General features: G+C 40.1%; 1 protein-coding gene across 2 annotated transcripts in view; it reads left to right on the plus strand.

Moving 5' to 3' along the window:
• Nucleotides 1-20,693, plus strand: part of KCNH8 (potassium voltage-gated channel subfamily H member 8) — a 402,367-nt gene that overhangs the window by 284,611 nt on the left and 97,063 nt on the right. For both annotated transcript variants that reach the window (XM_007529685.3, XM_060180873.1), the window contains one exon: nt 17,738-17,935. In XM_007529685.3, coding sequence (XP_007529747.2) covers nt 17,738-17,935 — 198 coding nt within the window. The remainder of the gene's footprint in view (nt 1-17,737; nt 17,936-20,693) is intronic.

Consider the following 20,693-nt stretch of genomic DNA (forward strand, 5'->3'; position numbering starts at 1 on the left):
CCTTCTCCTCCTCCTTCTCCTCCTTCTCCTTCTCCTTCTCCTTCTCCTCCTCTCCTCCTCCTCCTCCCTCCTCTCCTCTCCTCCTCCTCCTCCTCCTCCTCTCCTCTCCTCCTCCTCCTCCTCCTCTTCCTCTCCTCCTCACTCCTCCTTCTCCTCCTCCTCCTCCTCCTCTCCTTCTCCTCTCCTCCTTCTCCTCCTCCTCCTTCTCCTCCTCCTCCTCTCTCCTCTCCTCCTCTCCTCCTCTCTTCCTCTCCTCTCTCCTCCTCCTCTCTCTCTCCTCCTTCTCCTCCTTCCTTCTCCTCCACCTTCTCCTCCTTCTCCTCCTCCTCCTCCTCCTCTCCTCCTCCTCCTTCTCTCCTTCTCCTTCTCCTTCTCCTCCTTCTCCTCCTCCTCCTCCTCCTCTTCCTCTCCTCCTTCTCTCCTCCTCTCCTTCTCCTTCTCCTCCTCCTCCTTCTCCTCTCCTCCTCCTCCTCCTCTTCCTCTCCTCCTCCTCTTCCTCTCCTCCTCCTCTTCCTCTCCTCCTCCTCCTCTTCCTCTCCTCCTCCTCTTCTCTCCTCCTTCTCCTCCTCCTTCTCCTCCTTCTCCTCCTCCTCCTCCTCCTCCTCCTCTCCTCTCTCCTCCTCCTCCTCCTCCTCTTCCTCTCCTCCTTCTCCTCCTCCTTCTCCTCCTTCTCCTCCTCCTCCTCCTCTTCCTCTCCTCCTTCTCCTCCTCCTCCTCCTCTTCCTCTCCTCCTCCTCCTCCTCCTCCTTCTGTCTTTCTCTCTCTCTCTCTCATGCAATGCACAGGAAGAGCACTGCATTTCTAATTTTATCCTCAGCCCATAAAATTATGTTTTAGTGCTAGCTATTTATTTCCATTAATTTTTTTAAATATGACAGTTTAGATTTACAGGTTGGAAAATTGTTCTGTGGCTGAAATGGTATATTTTGGGCTAGGTGGTTACCCAGGAGTAATCTATGACACAATTTCAAAAAGTCAGTTCGCACTTGATTCATAGTAGATAAAATGTAATAAGTGAGGCTATGCAGTTCATTTCCCAATACTATGTTTTCTATTTCAAAACAATGTTTGTTTATGTAAATGCAAAAATATCTGCAGAAATATCCCAAAATTTATACCACCACATGCATTAGGGATTCTGTTGAGTTAGATATTTTATTATTATTATTAGTGATTTAGTAATGATTAACAAGATTGTAAGATAACAGGTACAATTCCACACAGTTCCCATCACCAGAGGTCCATGTCCCATCCCCTCCATTGGAAGTTTCTGTATACTTTATTCCTCTGGGAGTATGGACCAAAGTTCTCTATGGGGTGCAGAAGGTGGCAGTTCTGTCTTCTGTATTGCTTCTCCTATAGACATGGACATTGGCAGGTGGATCCACACCCCAGCGTATTTCTGTCTTTCCCTAGATGTGTAGGTCTTTGAAGAGGTGAGACTTTGGGACACATTGGTGAGTTTGTCTGCCCAGGGAGGGCAGGTTGGAGTCCTAGTAGCATCTGCAACTCAGTGGCTGAAAAGCATTAAGATATAAAGCAGGACAAATTGTTTAATAAACAAGAACCCAAAGGCAGGAGTACAGCAGATGAGAACAGGGATCTTAGGATGGGAAGAAGCTAGGAAGTCTGTTTAAGGTATGTTCCAAGGGGCCCCTGTCTTCAGTAATTTTTTTTTTTTTTTGAGCCTGATAGCTAACATGCAGGAGAACTAAAAATGTTCTCTGGGAAGATGACGTCAGAGTTGAGAAAAGGGACAGAAAGCTGAATTAGGGCAGAGTGTAGCTCCCAAACATGAGAAAAGTATATCAGTACACTAACCCTTTACCCCACTGATCTGACCCGGGGCCCATGTCTGTTCATATTCCACGCAGGAGCCTGTGTGACCTCTGAGTCTGTCAGTCTGACCTCACAGTCCGTGGTCTGGTCACAGCTGGAAGGAACATTGTAGGCTGCTCTCATTTCGGGCCCATCTTCCTTGTGTGGCAGAGTAGGCTGGCCCAGCCTCCCTTCAGAGAGTGGGGAGTCCTTACTGAGTTAGATCTATTTCTAACATACCATGTATTATTATTATTATTATTATTATCTTATTGGCAGCTGAGTGTATGTGAGTGTAATCTCTCTATTGATACCATGCTTAGGGAATGGTGTACGCAAGTCATGTCATAGTAGCTAGTCAGTTGGTATTTTTTGTTTGTTTACGTGCTACCCCACAGCCCCAGTTTTTGTTAATCTTACAGCAGATAGAATGAGTTTTCCTTTGTGTCAACATTTATGTTGTCATTTTTATCACTTGCAGATTTTACTCTGTGCCGTTTTAGTTTAGTTTTCTTTAATGTTCCCCCCATGTTTGTGGTTTTTCAGGTTACTAAAAATGTTAATTTCAGTTGAGTCATTTTATTTTATTTTGTGAACTAATCAACTTTACATTGGTCAGCTTTGGGCATTGTTAACTGCATTTGCCTCTTTTCCTTTAACTGATTTTGGCTGGTTAAAATAATTGATCATTGTTTGTTTATTTACTTACTTATTTATTTGAACAAGGATGGAAGAGTTTGCTAAAGAACAAATGATGGTGTTTATATGTCAGGAGGAATCAAATGGTAATACAGTCAAAACACTAAGTGGATTAAAAGATCTTTCTTCAAATTTGTTTAATGCCTAAGCAGAGTCAATGAGAAGACATATAGTTTTCCTTAGTGGTGGTGATGACTTTGATATAGTTAGCATATTTTATTCTTTGTATTTATCAGTTTACTCCACCACAAACTTCTCCATTGAAGTATGTCTTTTTTTAATTATATATACGACACATAATGAAAATTAGCCACCAGCTCCATTTCTAATTCATTTTTGAATAATATAGTTATTTGTGACAATTAATAGAAAACTGCAGAAAAGGTGAAAAAGGAGACAACGTTTTAAATGGTAACCATGCCCCAGGAGCAATGACAAATGTTTTATAAAAATATCTTCTTCAATTTTTTTTTCCTCCAGGGTTATTTCTGGAGCTCGGTGCCTGCACTATGATTCACTGCTCCAGGAGGCCATTTTTTTCCCTTTTGTTGCCCATATTCCTTATCATTGTTGTGGTTATTATTATTGTTACTGCTGTCATTGTTGGATAGGGCAGAAAGAAATCGAGAGAGGAGGGGGAGACAGAGAGGGGGAGAGAAAGACAGACACCTGCAGACCTGCTTCACCTCCTGTGAAGCGACTCCCCTGCAGGTGGGGAGCCTGGAGGCTCAAACCAGGATCCTTGTCCCGGTCCTTGCACTTTGCACCACCTGTGCTTAACCCACTACGCAACCGCCCGACCCCGTCTTCTTCAATCTTCTCAGTAAACAAGGAGGCACTTTTAGTTTCTTTCTTTGAGGGGGGAATTGGATATTGAAGTAGGGAAGTTAGAATTTTTTAAAAATATTTATTTATTTATTTATTCCCTTTTGTTGCCCTTGTTTTATTGCAATTGTTGTTGTTGTTATGGATGTCGTCATCGTTCTTGGATAGGACAGAGAGAAATGGAAAGAGGAGGGGAAGACAAGGAGGGGGAGAGAAAGACAGACACCTGCAGACCTGTTTCACCGCTTGTGAAGCGACTCCCCTGCAAGTGGGGAGTCTATCTCAGGTCTGCAAATGCCTATCTTTCTCTCCCCTCTAATACCAACAATAACACCAAGAGCAACAAAATGGAGAAAATGACCCCCAGGAGCAGTGTAGGCACCGAGCTCCAATGCTAAATAACCCTGGAGGCAGGAAAAACTAAAACATAAAGGAGGTTGCAAAATGGAAGAGTTTATCCCCTACAACACCACCTCCTTCAAAAAAAAAAAGAATTATTAAGCAAGATTTAGGCAAATACATAAATCAAATATACAATAAACTTTGGTAACAATATGAGTTAAGCCAGCTTTTGCCTGTCAGACAGGAAACTAATTTCTACGTACATTTGATTTCAGTTTATCAAAAAGGATTATGATTGCGAACTAATTGATTTGTATTTAGACAGTTCTTGTCAGGTAACATTCAGAGTTTGGGAAATAGCTTACCTGAATGTGCCTTATGATGTGCAAAGTCCTGGATTGGAGCCTGACATCACATTTGAGCATCAGGAACCACACCAGGGGAGTTCTATAAATGGTCAAACAGGACTGAGGTTTCTCTCTCTCTCTCTCTCTCTCTCTGTGTGTCTCTCTCTCTCTCTTTCCCTCTCTCTCTTTTTCTCCTCCTCTCTCATCAATTCTTCCTGCTAGTTTTTCTCTCTAAATTAAAAGAAAAAAAATGGCCTATTCAAGTGTTGTCTCACATACACAAGGCCCTGAATTCACTTTTTAAAATTTTTTTTGGTATTCCATAAAATATAAATAATAAGTCAGATGTCAATTAAAGGAATAATTAAAATGTGAGTCAAATGCATAGTTTACCCAGTATTTTAATAAGGTACAAGAAACTAAATAGGAAAATGGGTTCTCGTAAGAAAAGCAAAAGTCACATATGCCTGACCTATATACAAGTTCTTGCAAAGTCCACAAGAATTCTATTTCTAGCAAATGAAGCATTGGGATGCTCCTGAGAGCTCAATCTGTGGTTCCAAAAAGCTCTTATATTACCCAAACCTTTGCAAACACAGACCATTATCACATCAATTCCAGTTAACTTTCTTTGGAGTAATAGCCAAGGCTTAGTATGGGGTGGGCTGGGGGAGAGCGGTGAAAAACATTACAAACATCTCCATGCTCAGAATAAAAATAATCCCAGGTCTATACCATATGTCCTAGTTGATGGCGACTGTAAGCAAAAGAACAGAAGATTGGAAATTTCCATTTGCAAGTGGAAGAAAAAAAACAGCAATTAGAGAGAACTTCATTCAGACAACCATGTCAGTGAAAGTGTGTGTGCCAACAGTGAAGCCTCAAATGCTAAGAAGGAAGAGGAGGAGGATCATAGCGTGTTGAAAAGTCCAAGCTTTCATCTCATGCCCGCCCAGATTCAAACCCAGGGTGCTTCTCCTTAACATGCACCTACTAGGAACTCTGTTGTGCTCTAGCTTTTCCAAGAACCAGTACTTTTAATATCAGCATTTCAGAGTCACTTATTTAGTTCTTAGAAGCCATAGTAATTCTTAGAAACTGTAAGGCAGAACACAGAATTAAATTAAATGAAATATAATTTATTCAGCCCATTGGATGAGCTAGTGTAGCCTCCAATCATGAATATACAACTGAAAACATTCTGACATGCTACGTATTCATACCATAATAAGTCAAGTTGTGGTAAAGAAAACTGATGTCAGAAAATAGTCTGAGCTTATATCCAACCCATCTCGTGTTTTCAATACTTATCATAGAATGTGGCATTTGTAATTTTGAATGATCCACCTTCTTGATTTCTAGAAATGATGAGATTGTGTATATTATTTCTTTAAGTTTTTTTTTATTGTCTTCATTTATTGGATAGACAGAAATTGAGAGGGGGATGATGGAGAGGAAGAGAGACACTTGCAACACTGCTTCACCATTCACAAAGCTTTCCCCTGCAGATGGGGACCGGTGGCCCATACCTGGGTCCTTGTCCGTTATAACACGCACACTCAACCAGGTGCGCCACCACCTGGCGCTGTACATCCATTCTTCCATTGCACTGGTTATTTTCTATTTCTAGAAATGGGATTTAGATAAGTCTTTTGTGCAAGTTTCAAAACTGTAGACTCTTAAGTTTCTATTGCTTTCAGTGAAATAGAACATTTCCATCATCTTCAAACAAGAATAGCAATACTGATAGCTTTTTACCTAGAAATTTCACTGTTCCCTGTCAAATGCTTGTATAAATAGTGTCAGAGCCTCACAGTAGTCTACATGGTGAGTTACTGCTGTTTATTATTATTATTATTTTGGAAAGGAAGAACAAAAGCACAAGAAGATCTATGTCTTAATGTTATAGGTGACCAAAATGAGAGTTTTTAAGGTTAGACATTATAATTTTAAGTCAGGTTTTCTCATTTGTTTATACAGGCTATGTGCTTGTTTTTGGGTTATCAAGGTTTACTACAGTACCTAGTCTGACACATTTCTCTGTAACTGATTTTCTTCCACAGTTTTTTTCCTCTCTGTGTTATCTCTCTGGACTTCATCTACATCTCCTCTTTAAAAGAGTTTCAATACCAAGTGAATGCATATAAAATGCAAAGTACTTGTTAATGGGGGTACTTGAATACGATATTTCAGAACTCCGGTGGTGAGAATGGTGTGGATTCAAACCCCTGTCGACATGTAGTTCTGTAATATAAAAATAAAGCAAAAATAAATAAATACAACATTTCAGTACATCATGTAATCTAATGTTAGAAAACGTATCTTGTTTAATGTATTTGGGAGAAATATAATTAATTACAAGTTTAATCTGAAGTTCTGCAAACCAGAGAAATTTAAGATTTTCTAGCAACAGTCATGTTATCAAAGGACTATGCTAAGTGAATACCAGGCTACTACTAAAGAGTTGAAAATTGGTTTGCCAGTGTAGAATTTGTGACTTTAGTATTGTCCCTGGGCTTTCACCAACTGTGAACCTTTACACAAAAAAGAGAGAGAATGGAATTGAAGATCAATAATAATAATAATAATAATAATAATAATAATAATAATAATAATAAAGACAGAAAGAAAGAAGAATCCTTAGCATACAATGAAATGATTTGGCTAGGTTTAACCAATTTTACCATAGTTGTCTTCCTGAAACAACTTTTTCTTCCTGATATAACTGCAAGTGATTACTGCCTAGATTAGCATTTTCACAAAATTGCCTTTATAAAAGTTAGTCTGAGTTCATGTCTAAATGTATGCCCATCAGCTCATTAAATCATGAGAAACACCAGACCCGTTGTTCAAAGAAAATGGTGGCCATGGGGAGGCACAGGCCTAAAGCACTGTGAACTGTATGAGCATTTTGTATGTGACAGTTAAATATCAAAGTTCATAATTTATGTTCTACTGACTTAGCCAGGAACCTACTCTTGGTTAGAATTGCCTCTGTTTTAGTTGCTGTATGAAAGGTATTCTGAAGTATCCTCAGCTGCCCAGAAACAGAGGACGCATTTTTCTTAATTATGATCAGTCAGAAAATTCTACTATAGCTGCTTAACTATAATTTTTGATTGCCTCACATTTTCATTCTGTCTGGTGTGCTTTTTTTTTTATTTTTTGTTTTTTGTTTATGTGAAATGGCCTATCCTGACAGTCTACAATGGTGTACAGTCTTTCAACTGATCATTGCTTAAGTCAAATATTATAACCTGATTATCAACATTAAGGAAATTTATATTATGTAAATTTTATATCTATAAAAGTGGCATCCCAAGTGACACATATTCATTTCTTGACATTTCTAACAGCATGTAATATTTCTTATTCTAAAAAATTGTTCATCAGTGGAAATAAGCAGAAGTGATACATTCATAAAAAGATGAAAACCTTCCATCTTTGTGGATGGGGCATAGCTCAAATAATTAAAAACCAAAGATGAATTCACAAAATCATGAGCTATTATACAAACAATTCATTTTTTAAAAGGTGAATCAATCATGAAGAAGCATGATAGGGTCATGTTTCACAACCACAAGATAGTAAAAAGAACATACTGACTATTCAGTCCATCATCATGAACAATGATAGATTGGGAAGGCTAATCGACGCATAAAGGATCATCTATGCACTTAGTAGCAAGATCAAAGTAACAACACCCATTTCCCATTTTAGTGTCCAGTATTGACTATTGTATGATGAAGTCTTTTTTTGGCTTTTTTTTTTCCTCAGACATTTACCTGAAAAGTAGGTTATACCAACCACTTCAGAAATGTAAAATATTTCCTAGTGTCTGAGAAGATAAGTGTGGAATTCGTGAGCACTACAAACAAACCATACCCTATTTTAAGTTGGGATATCCAATTTATGATGCCTTCTCTTTCCTTTTCTTAAGTTTTATTGGGCAGTTATTGGCTTACAGTATAATATTTAACAGCTTCTCCTCTTCCTGTAGCGGGTGTCCAACAGAAACATCTGGACCCCAGTGTTCCTTCATCCTGTTTCTTTCTTTCCTTCCCCAGAGTCCTTTGCTTTGATGCAGTATGCCACACCTAGTCCGGGTTTCATTTTATGTCTCCCATTACTGCCCATTATTCTTAAGTAACACCTATAAGTGAGACCGTTCAGTATTGGGTTTTCCCTCTGGCTTGTCTCACTCAACATGATACCTTCAAGTTCTACCCATGACATTTCAAAGGATATGACCTCATCATTTTATTTTTTATTAATTTTATTTTATTTATATTTATAAAAAGGAAACACTGACAAAACCATAGGATAAGAGGGGTACAACTTCACACAATTCCCACCACCAGAACTCCGTATCCCATCCCCTCCCCTGATAGCTTTCCTATTCTTTATCCCTCTGGGAGTATGGACCCAGGGTCATTGTAGGATGCAGAAGGTGGAAGGTCTGGCTTCTGTAATTGCTTCCCCGCTGAACATGGGCGTTGACAGGTCGATCCATACTCCCAGCCTGTCTCTCTCTTTCCCTAGTAGGGTGGGGCTCTGTGGCAGCAGAGCTCCAGGACACATTGGTGGGGTTGTCTGTCCAGGGAAGTCTGGTCGGCATCATGGTAGCATCTAGAACCTGGTGGCTGAAAAGAGAGTTAACATACAAAGCCAAACAAACTGTTGACCAGTCATGGACCTAAAGACTGGAATAGTGCAGATGAAGACTTGGGGTGGGGGGGTCCTCCATTTTGTAGATAGCTAGTAGGCATAATTTAGTTATATTCCAAAGGGCTATACTAGGGTTTTTTTTTTCCCTTTTCTTCCCCCTGAACCTGAACTACTCTTTTCCCTCAGCATTTTTAATAGCTGCGTAGTACGTGATTGTCTACATGTACCATACATTTCTTAGCCACTCATTTGTTGTTGGGCATCTGGGTTGCTTCCAAGTTTGGGCTATTATAAACTATGCTGCTATGATCATTTAATTATTTTATATTTAAAATGTATTTTTATTAGTGATTTAATAATAGTTTACAAGACTACAGGGTTCTATAACATAGCTTATGTCACAATTCTGTGCCCCATTCTACCTTGCCCCCAAGGATAATCATCATAGTTTTCACAAAGTCTTAGATACAATTTGGCTACTTAAAAAGAAGTTCATGTGTTTCAATTTTGTATACTGCACTTAGGAGCAAAATCAAGCATTTCTTTTTCAAAGAAATACAGGTTGTTTGGTAATAGGTGTAAATATAGCAGCAATAAGTGTCCTTGAACAATAAAACGGAAGGATGGAACTTTCTGATTTACCCCCCACCCACATTTTTTAATGTAGAACCAGGGAGCAGGGAGTAGCACCACTGTTAAGTAAAGGACTTTCACACTTGAGACTCTAGGGTTTCAGGCTCAATCCAAGGGACCACTGTAAACCAGCCATGAAAGGAGAAGGGGGAGGGGAGGGGGAAAAGGAGGGGAGAGGGAGAAGGAGAGAGAGATGGGGGAGAGAGAGAGTTGTTCAAGTTTTCAGTAGGGACTCTATCAGCCTTTTCTGTTTGTTTGCGTTTTTTTGGGGGGGAGTATTGGGGGTGGGGAAAAGCTATTGGGGATTCACTGCTCCAGGCTGGCTTCAAAAACATATATATGGAGAGAGAGAAACAGAGAGAGAGAGACAGAGAGAGAGAAAGGCAGAGACAGAGATAGTAAGACTAAAGCTCACTAACCAAATGGGCCATCTTCCTAACTGAGCTTTTTATTTTTTATTTTTTTATTTGTCAGTCAGTAAGGGTTGGATGAAGCCCTAACTCTCCTGGTGCTCCACTGTTCCTTCCGTCTACATGGTCCACTTCCTTAGGATCTGTGTTTGTGGGGGCCATTCCTCAGCTGCAGAAGCCTCTGCTGGCAGCCATGGTACTGGTGGGGAGCTGTCTGTCCTGTCAGTTCATCTTCAACATACTCACCCCATTCTATCAGGGTCTTGACTCTAACTAAACCCAACTGTAGGCTACTCATTCTTTACAAATTCAGTGTAACCCTTTTTGAATTATAGTTGTGATTATCCATGTGCTAGTCCTTTTATTAATCATAAAACATGTTTCTACACATACATATGGATCTGATTTGAGGAACACCAGGTTAAGCGCACATAGTACACTATGTGCAAGGATTTGCTTAAGGGTCCGGGTTCCCGCCCCCGACTCCCCACCTGCAGGGAGGGACACTTCACAAGCTGCAAAGCAGGTCTGCAGGTATTAATCTTTCTCTCTCCCTGTTTGCCTCCCCTCTTCTCTCAAATTCTCTCTGTCCTATACAGTAAAATGGAAAAAAAAAAAAAATAGCTGCCAGGAACAGTGGATTTGTAGTGTCGGCACCAAGCCCCAGCTATAAACCTGAGGCAAAAAAGAAAAAAAAAAAATCTGATTCCATAGACTTCTATTTAACTGGGTATTTTTTCATATTACTAAGTATTCATATGACCAAAAGAGATTTTCTACAGGTTTTTCTTAAATAATGTGTTTCTATTTCATTAACTCTAAAATACTTTTTAGTTCACTTAATGTTAATATAAACTAAACTTTTCAGGAATGTCTCTGCTTTATAAAGCAGGTCACTTCAGTACAGACTGTGAATGCACACATATAGTAAAAACAAGTGCATTATTTTAGGTAACCAAAGAATAAAATAATAAGAAACTTCTTCTTTAAGTTAAAAGTATATAATTAAGCAAAATACGAAGCCTATGTTGAGTGTGTAATTAAAAATTCATGGATAGAATTATCATGCTAAATTATAGGCTTTTCTGGGCATGCCATTAAAGGTTTTTCTAGCCTTGAAATCGATATTTATTTCACACATCCACCATATTTTATTCATCTAATCTATTTTAGTAATAAAAAGATTCAGATGCCTTTTTTATTTTATGGCTGTGTATTTCCTATATTTAATTTCTACTTCATGGTATACATGTTTTTACTTTCAAATTATTCTTGGGGGGGGGGGATTGAGCAGAAGCAGACAGACTGTTCTAGGACATCCCTTCTTTTAGAGATGAGTTTCTCCAACATAAAAAAAGATCGGTTTCCCAACTGGTTAAATTACTTCTTCGGTATAGTACAGTGACATGTTGTCTTGTTACAGTGGAACATGTGCTCTCATTTTGGACGAGCTGTTCTCTGAGGAAATTTTATTTAGCCCACAGAGTCAATCCCCGGATTTGTGGGTTGTTACCAGGTTTTTCATCATCATTATTGCTTCTGTTCCGTCAGCTGTAATACAGTTTAGTAACAACCCTTCTTAAAAAAAAAACAAGATGTTTCTGAAAATAGACATAACAGTTGGCTAGACAGTAAGGGGATATCAACAAAAGGAGATCTTCTGTTTGAGTTTTGCAGTCTGCATCGCTTCTGGGACTGAGGTGCAGTTTCACACATATGAAAATCAACAGGCATTGGCTGAGAAGCTAAACTAATCTGCAGGTCCTAAAGCAAAATTTTCCCTTGTTTCACTGGTGAAGTCAAATTATATGAAAACAGATTTGGTTCAAAGAATTCTTGTATTCATTTTTATCCAAATTAAGACGCTTGGCCAAATGTTTGGACTGTTTGTTCACTTCTATTTTCTATAATGAGGAAGCTTTGGGTTTGATAGGCAAATGGTTATTATAATTCAGTTCAAGATCAATAGATGAGTCCAGCTGTTTATTCACCATTTGACTGGAGAGTTGATTCAGCCCAAGACAGTGATGGCTCCATTGTGTTTCTTTTCCCTCTTTGCACCAGCTGAAACAAAAATTAGGTCATGCAATATTTACCTCTGGAAAAATGACAGTTCTCAGCGGTTCAGACTTCCCAATAATTAGCAAGAGTTATCAACATGGAATAAAAGAATAAGCCTTCTAATCACTTATTTATCGAGCAGAAATGATACAACATTACTTTCTGAGCACAGCTTGTAAGACACATAAGAAATACTCAGTTCATTAGCTAGTCACCATCCCAGACTTGTCTGTGATTGGCAGTGCCCATGCCTAATGCCTGTAACAGCACCGCTCTGCAGAAATCCCCCGAAACGTGATGGCAAATTCAGATGATAGTTCTTCTTCTTTATTTTGCCTATCTCGGTTCTCTTCTTGTATTTCGTGTAATGCATCAGGAATAATTTTGAAAGCATATTTGACTTAGGTCTTTTTGTGCTACTATTTTTACTAGTTTAATCTTGGATTAGTTTAATTTCTCAATTTTTTTCTGTAAAGTATTATATTAAGCTTTTCTAAACTGTGTTTAATGAATTTCCTCCTCCTCCTCCTCCTCTTCCTCCTCCTCCTCCTCCTCTTCCTCCTCCTCCTCCTCCTCTTCTTCTTTTTCTTCTTCTTCTTCTTCTTCTTCTTCTTCTTCTTCTTCTTCTTCTTCTTCTTCTTATTCTTATTCTTATTCTCTTTCTCCTTCTCCTTCTTCTCCTCCTTCTCCTCCTCCTCCTCCTCCTCCTCCTACTCTTCCTCCTCCTCCTCCTCCTCCTCCTCCTCCTTCTTCTTTTCACTTAAAACTACAGTAAGGTTATTTGTTTGGGTCCTTAGATCAAGCATGGCTAAAAGACTTCTAGAAGGCCATGATCTACCTAAAAATGTATGTCCACACTATTAAAAGTAAAGGACTATCCCTTGCTTAAGATTGACAAATGTGGTTATTACTCTTCACATTTTAAGAGTCACTGTCATCTAGACCCCCTGTCTCATTCCAACCTATTAATTGGGAAACACTATACTGTTTCACCTACCACCTCTGAATTCTTCTAGATATATATTTAATTATCACTTCTCTTCACCATTACAATGCACTGTTTCTCTAATCTTTTCTTTTGTATTTCTGAATCCTGTGCATTTCTTAAGAACAACTTCAGAGTCACTTTATTAAGGAAGTGTTGATTTACAGGATTGTTGTTAGCACAGGGATACATTCCCCAAAATAGGTGTTAGTACACCTCACCTTCCAGTAAGCCATCATCCATCCCACCATAGAGTGTTAGGCCCCTGACAACCCCTAAGTGCTCCTCTGTCCCCCCTCTGGGATCTGGATCAGTTGTGATAGAACAGAGGCCACTGAGGCTTCACACTGTAATTGTCCCTTGTGTCGTTTCTGAGTTCCTATGAGTGAGAACACCCTGTATGTGTCCTTCTCCTTCTGGCTTATTTGGTTCGACATTATTTATTTTATATCCACCCATGGTTGCAGCAAAAACAAAAGGCTTTTTGTTTTATTTTTTTTATTAGTGATTTAATATTGATTTACAAGGCTGTAAAGATTTTAACTGTATTAGGGGTATGATTCCACACAGTTCCCACCACCAGAGTTCTGTGTCCCCTCCCCTCCATTGGAAATTTCCCTGTTGTTTATCCCTTCTGGAGTATGGACCAAAATTCTTTTTGGGGTGTAGAAGGTGGGAGTTCTGACTTCTATAACTGCTTCTCCAGTGGACATAGGTGTTGGCAAGTCAATTCATATCCCAAGCCTGTTTCTATCTTTCCCTAGTAGGGTTGGACTCTGGAGAGGTTCCAGGAAGCATTGGTGAGGTCATCTGCAGCTTGGTGAATGAAAGGCAGTAAGATATAAAACAGGACAAAAAATCTATAATAAACAGGAACCAAAAAGTAAAAATATAGCAGATGAAAGTAAGGACTAAGCTTAGGGTAGAAGGAAGTTAGGAAGTCTATTTTAGGAATATTCCTAGAAGTCTATGTGTTAATCATCTCTGTTTGACTTTGATAGCTAATATGAGGGTGGGCCAGAAATCTTGCCTGGGAAGATGGTGTCAGACTTGAGAGCAGAACTAACAAGCAGGATTAGGGCAGAGAGTTGCTCACAAACTTGAAGAAGATAGGTAAATGCAGTGAACTGTTTACCACAGCTGTTAACACAGGGCCCATATCCATTCAGATTCAGCACAGGAGCAAGTACAACCTTCCTGAGTCACTGTCAGACTGAGCTCAGGGTCCATAGTCACAGCGGGGAACATTCTTTTTTAAATTTATTTATTTATTTATTTTCCCTTTTGTTGCCCTTGTTGTTTTTTTATTGTTGTAGTTATTATTGTTATTATTGATGTCGTCATTGTTGGATAGGACAGAGAGAAATGGAGAGAGGAGGGGAAGACAGAGAGGGGGAGAGAAAGACAGACACCTGCAGACCTGCTTCACTGCCTGTGAAGCGACTCCCCTGCAAGTAGGGAGCCGGGGGCTTGAACTGGGATCCTTACGCTAGTCCTTGAGCTTTGTGCCACCCCTGGACTCCCAGCGGGGAACATGCTAAGCTGCACTCATTCCAGGACTAGTCTTCAAGTGGCAGAGTAGGCTGACCCAGCCTCCCTTCGGAAAGTGGGGCAATCCTTACCATTACCATTTCATAGTGAGGGTGTGGTCCTGAAGAAAGCCTACAAAAGGGCTTATAATGATGTTCCCAATGGGTGTGGCCTGTGATATTTGAGAGGAGGATCTATCAGACACCTAGTCCCCATAGTATCTATGGGGGGATCCAAGTAGGCTGTTATCTAGTGAACCAATCTCCGGCCCTTATCCAGCTTTTGTAGTCACGTCTTTATCTGACAAATTGAGGCTTTCTCCCAGCTGTTAAAGCTTTGAGTGTCCAAACCAGTATTGGGTTTATGGGATCTGGCTTCAAGTCAGGGAGGAAAATAGTGGAGTCATAATTAGCCTCGAGCTTTTTGCATTTACTTGCTTGATGTTATTGTAGAGACTATAATGGTCCTTTATTAGTTAATATAGTTTTTGCCAGTACAACTCTTGGCCAGTTGTATAGTGTTTCTTCTGAAGCTTATCAAAGAGTAATGTCAAATCTCTGTTAGGTGATATTAAAAAAGAAGCTAGAACTCCTTCCTTCTGTACTCCCAAAAACAACCTTGATCTGTACTGCCAGCGGGAGAAAAGTGATGGGATGAAGATCAGAGGACTCTGGACTCCAGCTCCATCAGCACCCAGAGAGAGAGAAGGAAAAGGAGAGAGACATATGAGGGTAGTTATGTTGTCCTGAGTGGCTCGGAGGGGAAGAAAGGATTGAATCAGGAGTAAAAGGGGACAACTATGTATAAATGGGGACAGATAGTTGTAGAGATATTGGTTAGCCCATGTCTACAACCTTTGGGGAAATGTGGTGGGTTGCAGTGGGGAAATTGAAGATTCAGAACTCTGGTGGTAGGAATGTGCGGATTTAAACCCCTGTTGACATGTAATTTTGTAAAATAAATAAATAATTTTAAAACACACACACACAGAGAGAAAGAATATTTCTTCCTTTTGTACAGTTAATGGAATAGGTAGAGTGGTTGAGGGAAGTGAAGTAAAGGGTAGGAAAAGAGGACGTCTAAGCCTATGGTTAGGGAATTCATGATGCCTGCTTTAGGCCTTTCTCCAAGTCTAATCTCAGAGGCCTACCAAGCACGTTTACTTGGAGGTATATAATTGCCCCTTGCTAGGACAAAAGATATTTTTAAAGCTTTTCCAACTTCAAAATGTGGTCCCCTGGATCTGTATTCTGAGCGTCCACCGAGAACCACACAGAGACGGTCTCAGCACCTCTCCCAACCACTATACCATCTACCCCAGGGAGAGGACCTGGTTTGCTCTTTTTGCTAAGTTTATCTGAGACAAACTAAAAGTTGGGAAACACTTGTCTAGAGACACAAAATGAATAAGGCACAAGACTTGCCACTAACAATTTTCACATTGGTCTCAAGGAATTCCCGATTATGTCAAATTTACATTTTAATTGCCTAGCTATAATTTTAGATGATATTAATAGTTCCTACATTTTTACCACTTCAAAATGTAACAACATTCCTTCTCATCTTGGACAGCTATTAAATGAAGCAGTGAACAGGAATGTAGTGAACATGGAATAATACCATATGATAAAAGTCTTATCAAATTTATGAATTGAACTGAAGCATCACAGATTTTTATAATATGTTCAGATACAAAATGCAGTACACACAGAGATTTTAAAATATAACATGCTAAAGGGGAAGTGTATCCAATAATGGATTTAAAACATCTCTTAGGGCCAAATGATGACTTACCCAATAGTATGCGCACATTGTCGTGTGCAACAGGCACGGGCTCGATTCCCCAGTACCCACTTGACTAAAAGTGTTGCAAGTATCTCTCTTTCAGTTTCTCTTTTCGTCCATAGCTCTCTTTCCTTCTCACCCTTTATCCAAAAATGACCTCTGGGCATGGCCATGGAGCTGTGCAGACATAGAGACCCAGTGATAATCCAGGGGGGTGGGGAGGCGGGGGAGGAACATCTTTGTACTGTTTTCATTCTATCATTATTAATGTCACACCTACTATTTCTGATGTTTATTATATAGTTTTTATACAACATGTTGACAGTGTCATTGATGTATAGTAATTTGCACATATTGAAAGCATTTGATTTGAGATTTTGACACAGGTATACATATAATCATATCGTAAAGCAGGTATACAGGATATCCAGTTGTATTTATTTTTATTTATTTTTCTCTTTTTGTTGCCCTTGTTTTCTATTGTTGTTGTAGTTATTATTTTTATTGATGTCATCCTTGTTAGATAGGACAGAGAGAAATGGAGAGAGGAGGGGAAGACAGAGAGGAGGAGAGAAAGACAGACACCTGCAGACCTGCTTCACCGCCTGTGAAGCGACTCCCCTGCAGGTGGGGAGCCAGGGGCTCCAACAGGATCCTTACACCTGTCCTTGAGCTTTGTGCCACGTGCGCTACCGCCGACTCCCAGGATATCCAGTTTTATTACAAATGCCTTTCAGCTGCATGCTTTCCCCTCTGCAGCACCAAATAACTGAATGAGTTTGCGGAGAAGGGATACTCAAGAAAGCAACATCAGTTAAGACCTGTGAGGCCATTAGATATCAGTTCAAGTGAAGCAGGGGGAGCAGTTTGTGTCGCATAGAATCAGTCCTTCTCACCTGTCTGAAGTCTGCATTTCTATGGTGGTTGATAAGGTTTTAAAAATAACTAACCCTCTTATCCTATGATTTTGTCAGTATTTCTTTTTTTATAAATAAAGTAAAAATAATAATAATAAATATCTGTAAGTGCAGGTGGTGCAAAGCATAAGGACTCCCCACCTGCAGGGGAGTCGCTTCACAAGCATTGAAGCAGGTCTGCAGGTGTCTATCTTACTCTTCCCCTCTCTGTCTTCCCCTGCTCTCTCCATTTCTCTCTATCCTATCCAACAAATGTGACATCAATAACAACAACAATAATAACTACAACAACAATAAAAAACCACAAGGGCAACAAAAGGGAATAATAAAGAAATATAAAAAGAAACTAAGTATTCAGTCACTTTTCTCCTTAACATTTCAGCTGGGAAATGACTTTACCCAATAGCACAATACACAGTACTATCAGTGAGGGCAGCAACCTTGCTCAATCTCTACATGGAAGCTGCTCACATTAGGGCAGCAAACTTAGCTGTGTGTGTGTGTGTGTGTGTGTGTCCACCCATCAGATGAAACAGCTTAAACGAAAGTGTATTCGTTGTTCTAATAATGGCATTCAATTCTTTGCCTTTCGTTTCCTTTTAACCTTCCTTTTCTCCTAAGCAAATTTGTCGTCAGTGGCCATGTAGCATCGCCCCATGTGGGCTAGTGAACCTTGGCTTGATGCTTCATCTTTTTTCTTTTCTCCTGTCATTGCAGGTTGGCTCCATGAGCTGGGCAAGAGACTGGAGTCTCCATACTATAGCAACAGTACCTTGGGGGGCCCGTCCATCCGCAGTGCCTATATTGCTGCCCTGTACTTCACCCTCAGCAGCCTCACCAGCGTGGGCTTCGGCAACGTGTCCGCTAATACAGATGCAGAGAAGATCTTCTCCATCTGCACGATGCTGATTGGCGGTAAGAGGGAAGGTCTTCTTTGAAATCACCGTGAGACATGACTGTTGGCTGGTCTGTTAGTGTTCTGTGCTGACACACCATCAAAATCTATCAGCTGACCTATCTGATGAAGAGCTGATACAGAAAGAGTCTAAAGTCGATATAGAAAGAATCTAACGGACTAATTGGTAAATCAATGGAAAACATTTTCATGGGTGTATAGATTGGTCCTGTGATATAGCAAGGAATTCCGGGAGTAGGGCGGTAGCTCAACGGGTTAAGTGCAGGTGGCGCGGAACACGAGACCAGTGTAAGGATCTTGGTTCTAGCCCCCGGCTCCCTACCTGCAGGGGAGTTGCTTCACGGGCGGTGACGCATATCTGCAGGTGTCTGTCTTTCTCTCCTCTTTCCATTTCTCTCTGTCCTATCCAGCAATGACAACATTAATCACAACAATAACTACAACAATAAAACAACAAGGGTGACGAAAGGGAATAAATAAATATTTTTTAAAAGCAAGGAATTCCATTTCTTACCAGATGAAACATAGCCATTAATTAGGTAGTTGACTGTCTAAGTGCATGTGAACTTTGTTTTCTTATTAGCCAATTGCCCTTAAGATTGGTGAGTCACAGGGGTCTGAACTGCAAGTATATTTTTGAAGTTCCATTTTCTTTTTTTTCAATTTTATTTATTGATTCATGAGAAATTATAGGAGAAAGAGAAAGAACCAGACATCACTCTGGTACATGTGCTGCCAGGGATTGAACTCAGGACCTCATGCTTGAGAGTCCACTGCCTTATCCAGTGCCACCTCCCGGAATACTGAAATTCCATTTTCTAGTCATAGACAGGTCAGTGTACTTTTATTAATATTAATGTAATATACTAGTGCTGTTCTGACAGAGAATTTAATTAAAAACATCAAACACATTTATAATAATAAATATTTAATTATATTTTATTTATTTTTCCTCCCCCCTTTTTTTGGATAAAAAAAGAGAGAAAATGAGAAGGGGAGAGAAGATACACACACAGAGAGAGAGACGTGTAGCACTGCTTCTCTGCTTGTAAAGCTTCTCCCTTTCAGGTGGGGACTAGGGCTTGAGCCCATCTCCTAGGGCATGGGAATGTGTGTTCTCTGCCAGGTGTGCTACCACCCAGCCCCAACATCTTAATTATATGTGTTTCATTTTCCATGTTAATACTTTAAGATTTAATTAATTAAATACCTAATTAATTATTAAGGGAGATGTTGGGCTCGGCACTATTATTATTTCCATTTAGAAAGTATAATTCATTGTTCTATTGTCTCTGTGCTCCAAACCCACTTTCTTTTATTTATTAGTGATTTAATATTGATTGCAAAACCACCAGAGTTCCGTGTCCCCAGTCTCTCTATTGGAAACTGCAGTAGTTCCCCCAAGATTAGAGCTACGGGCTGACTGTCATTTCTGTAACTATTTTTGTTCATATATATTTGCCCATTTCTTCTGTGGTCCTGCCTTCTCTTCCTTTCCAAGTAACACCTACACCTATTTCTACTTCTGAATGCCGTTCACTTTTTCCTCTTCTCTCTCTGGGTCCTGATGGACTTCAGAACCTTCTAGTCATTTTCCCCTTGTCATTTCTTCCCTACTGGGAGTTTGAACCAAAATTCTTTATGGGTGCAGAAGGTGGAAGGTCTGGCTTCTGTAATTGCTTCTCTGCTGAACATGGACATTGCTGGCAGGTCGATCCATACCCCCAGCCCACTTCTTTTTTTTTTCTTTCTTTCTTTCTTTCTTTCTTTCTTTCTTTCTTTCTTTCTTTCTTTCTTTCTTTCCTTCTTTATAAAAAGGAAGCATTGACAAAACCATAGGATAAGAGGTATATAACGCGACACAATTCCCACCACCAGATCTCTGTATCCCACCCCCTCCCCTGATAGCTTTCCTATTCTTTATCCCTCTGGGAGTATGGACCCAGGGTCACTGTGGGATGCAGAAGGTGGAAGGTCTGGCTTCTGTAATTGCTTCCCCGCTGAACATGGGTGTTGACAGGTGGATCCGTACTCCCAGCCTGCCTCTCTCTTTCCCTGGTGGGGCTCTGGGGAAGCAGAGCTCCAGGACACATTGGCCGCCAGCCCATTTCTTTCATTCTCCAGTGGGGTCGGGCTCTGGAGAGGTGAAGTTCCAGAAAACACTGGTGAGCTCATCTGTCCAGGGAAGTCAGGTTGGAATCATAGTAGCACCTGTAGCTTGGTGTCTGAAAGGTGGTAGGCTAATTAAATCCACTTTCTTACTTGGCTTTGTAATGTGGGGGCTTACACTCTACAGAATTCACCCTTCTTTGCCAATATAAAATGGGGGGGTCATGGCACACTGTGCTGAGTGTGGGCTGCTGTGCACAAGGATTCATTTTCAAACCCCAGTTCCCACCTGCAATGAATTAAAGCTGCAAGTGTTTCTCTCCCTCCCTCTCTCTCTCTCTTTCTCTCTCTCTCTCTGTCTCTCTCTGTCCCTATCTTCTCACTCCCTCTTAATTTCTATGTCTCTATCCAATAAAAAAAATAAATATTTAAAAACCTTTATAAAAAGAGGATGTGGTGCAGCAGGTCTGCAGGTGTCTATCTTTCTCTCCTCCTCTCTGTCTTTCCCTCCTCTCTCCATTTCTCTCTGTCCTATCTAACAATGACGACAACAATAAAACAACTAGGACATTAAAAGGGAATAAATAAATAATTTTTTTTAAAAAAAGAGGATGCCAGAGAGACTAGACTGCTTGAAAGAGAGGAGAC

This window comes from Erinaceus europaeus, chromosome 21 (assembly GCF_950295315.1).
Source record: "Erinaceus europaeus chromosome 21, mEriEur2.1, whole genome shotgun sequence".
In the NCBI taxonomy this organism is placed as follows: Eukaryota; Metazoa; Chordata; class Mammalia; order Eulipotyphla; family Erinaceidae; genus Erinaceus; species Erinaceus europaeus.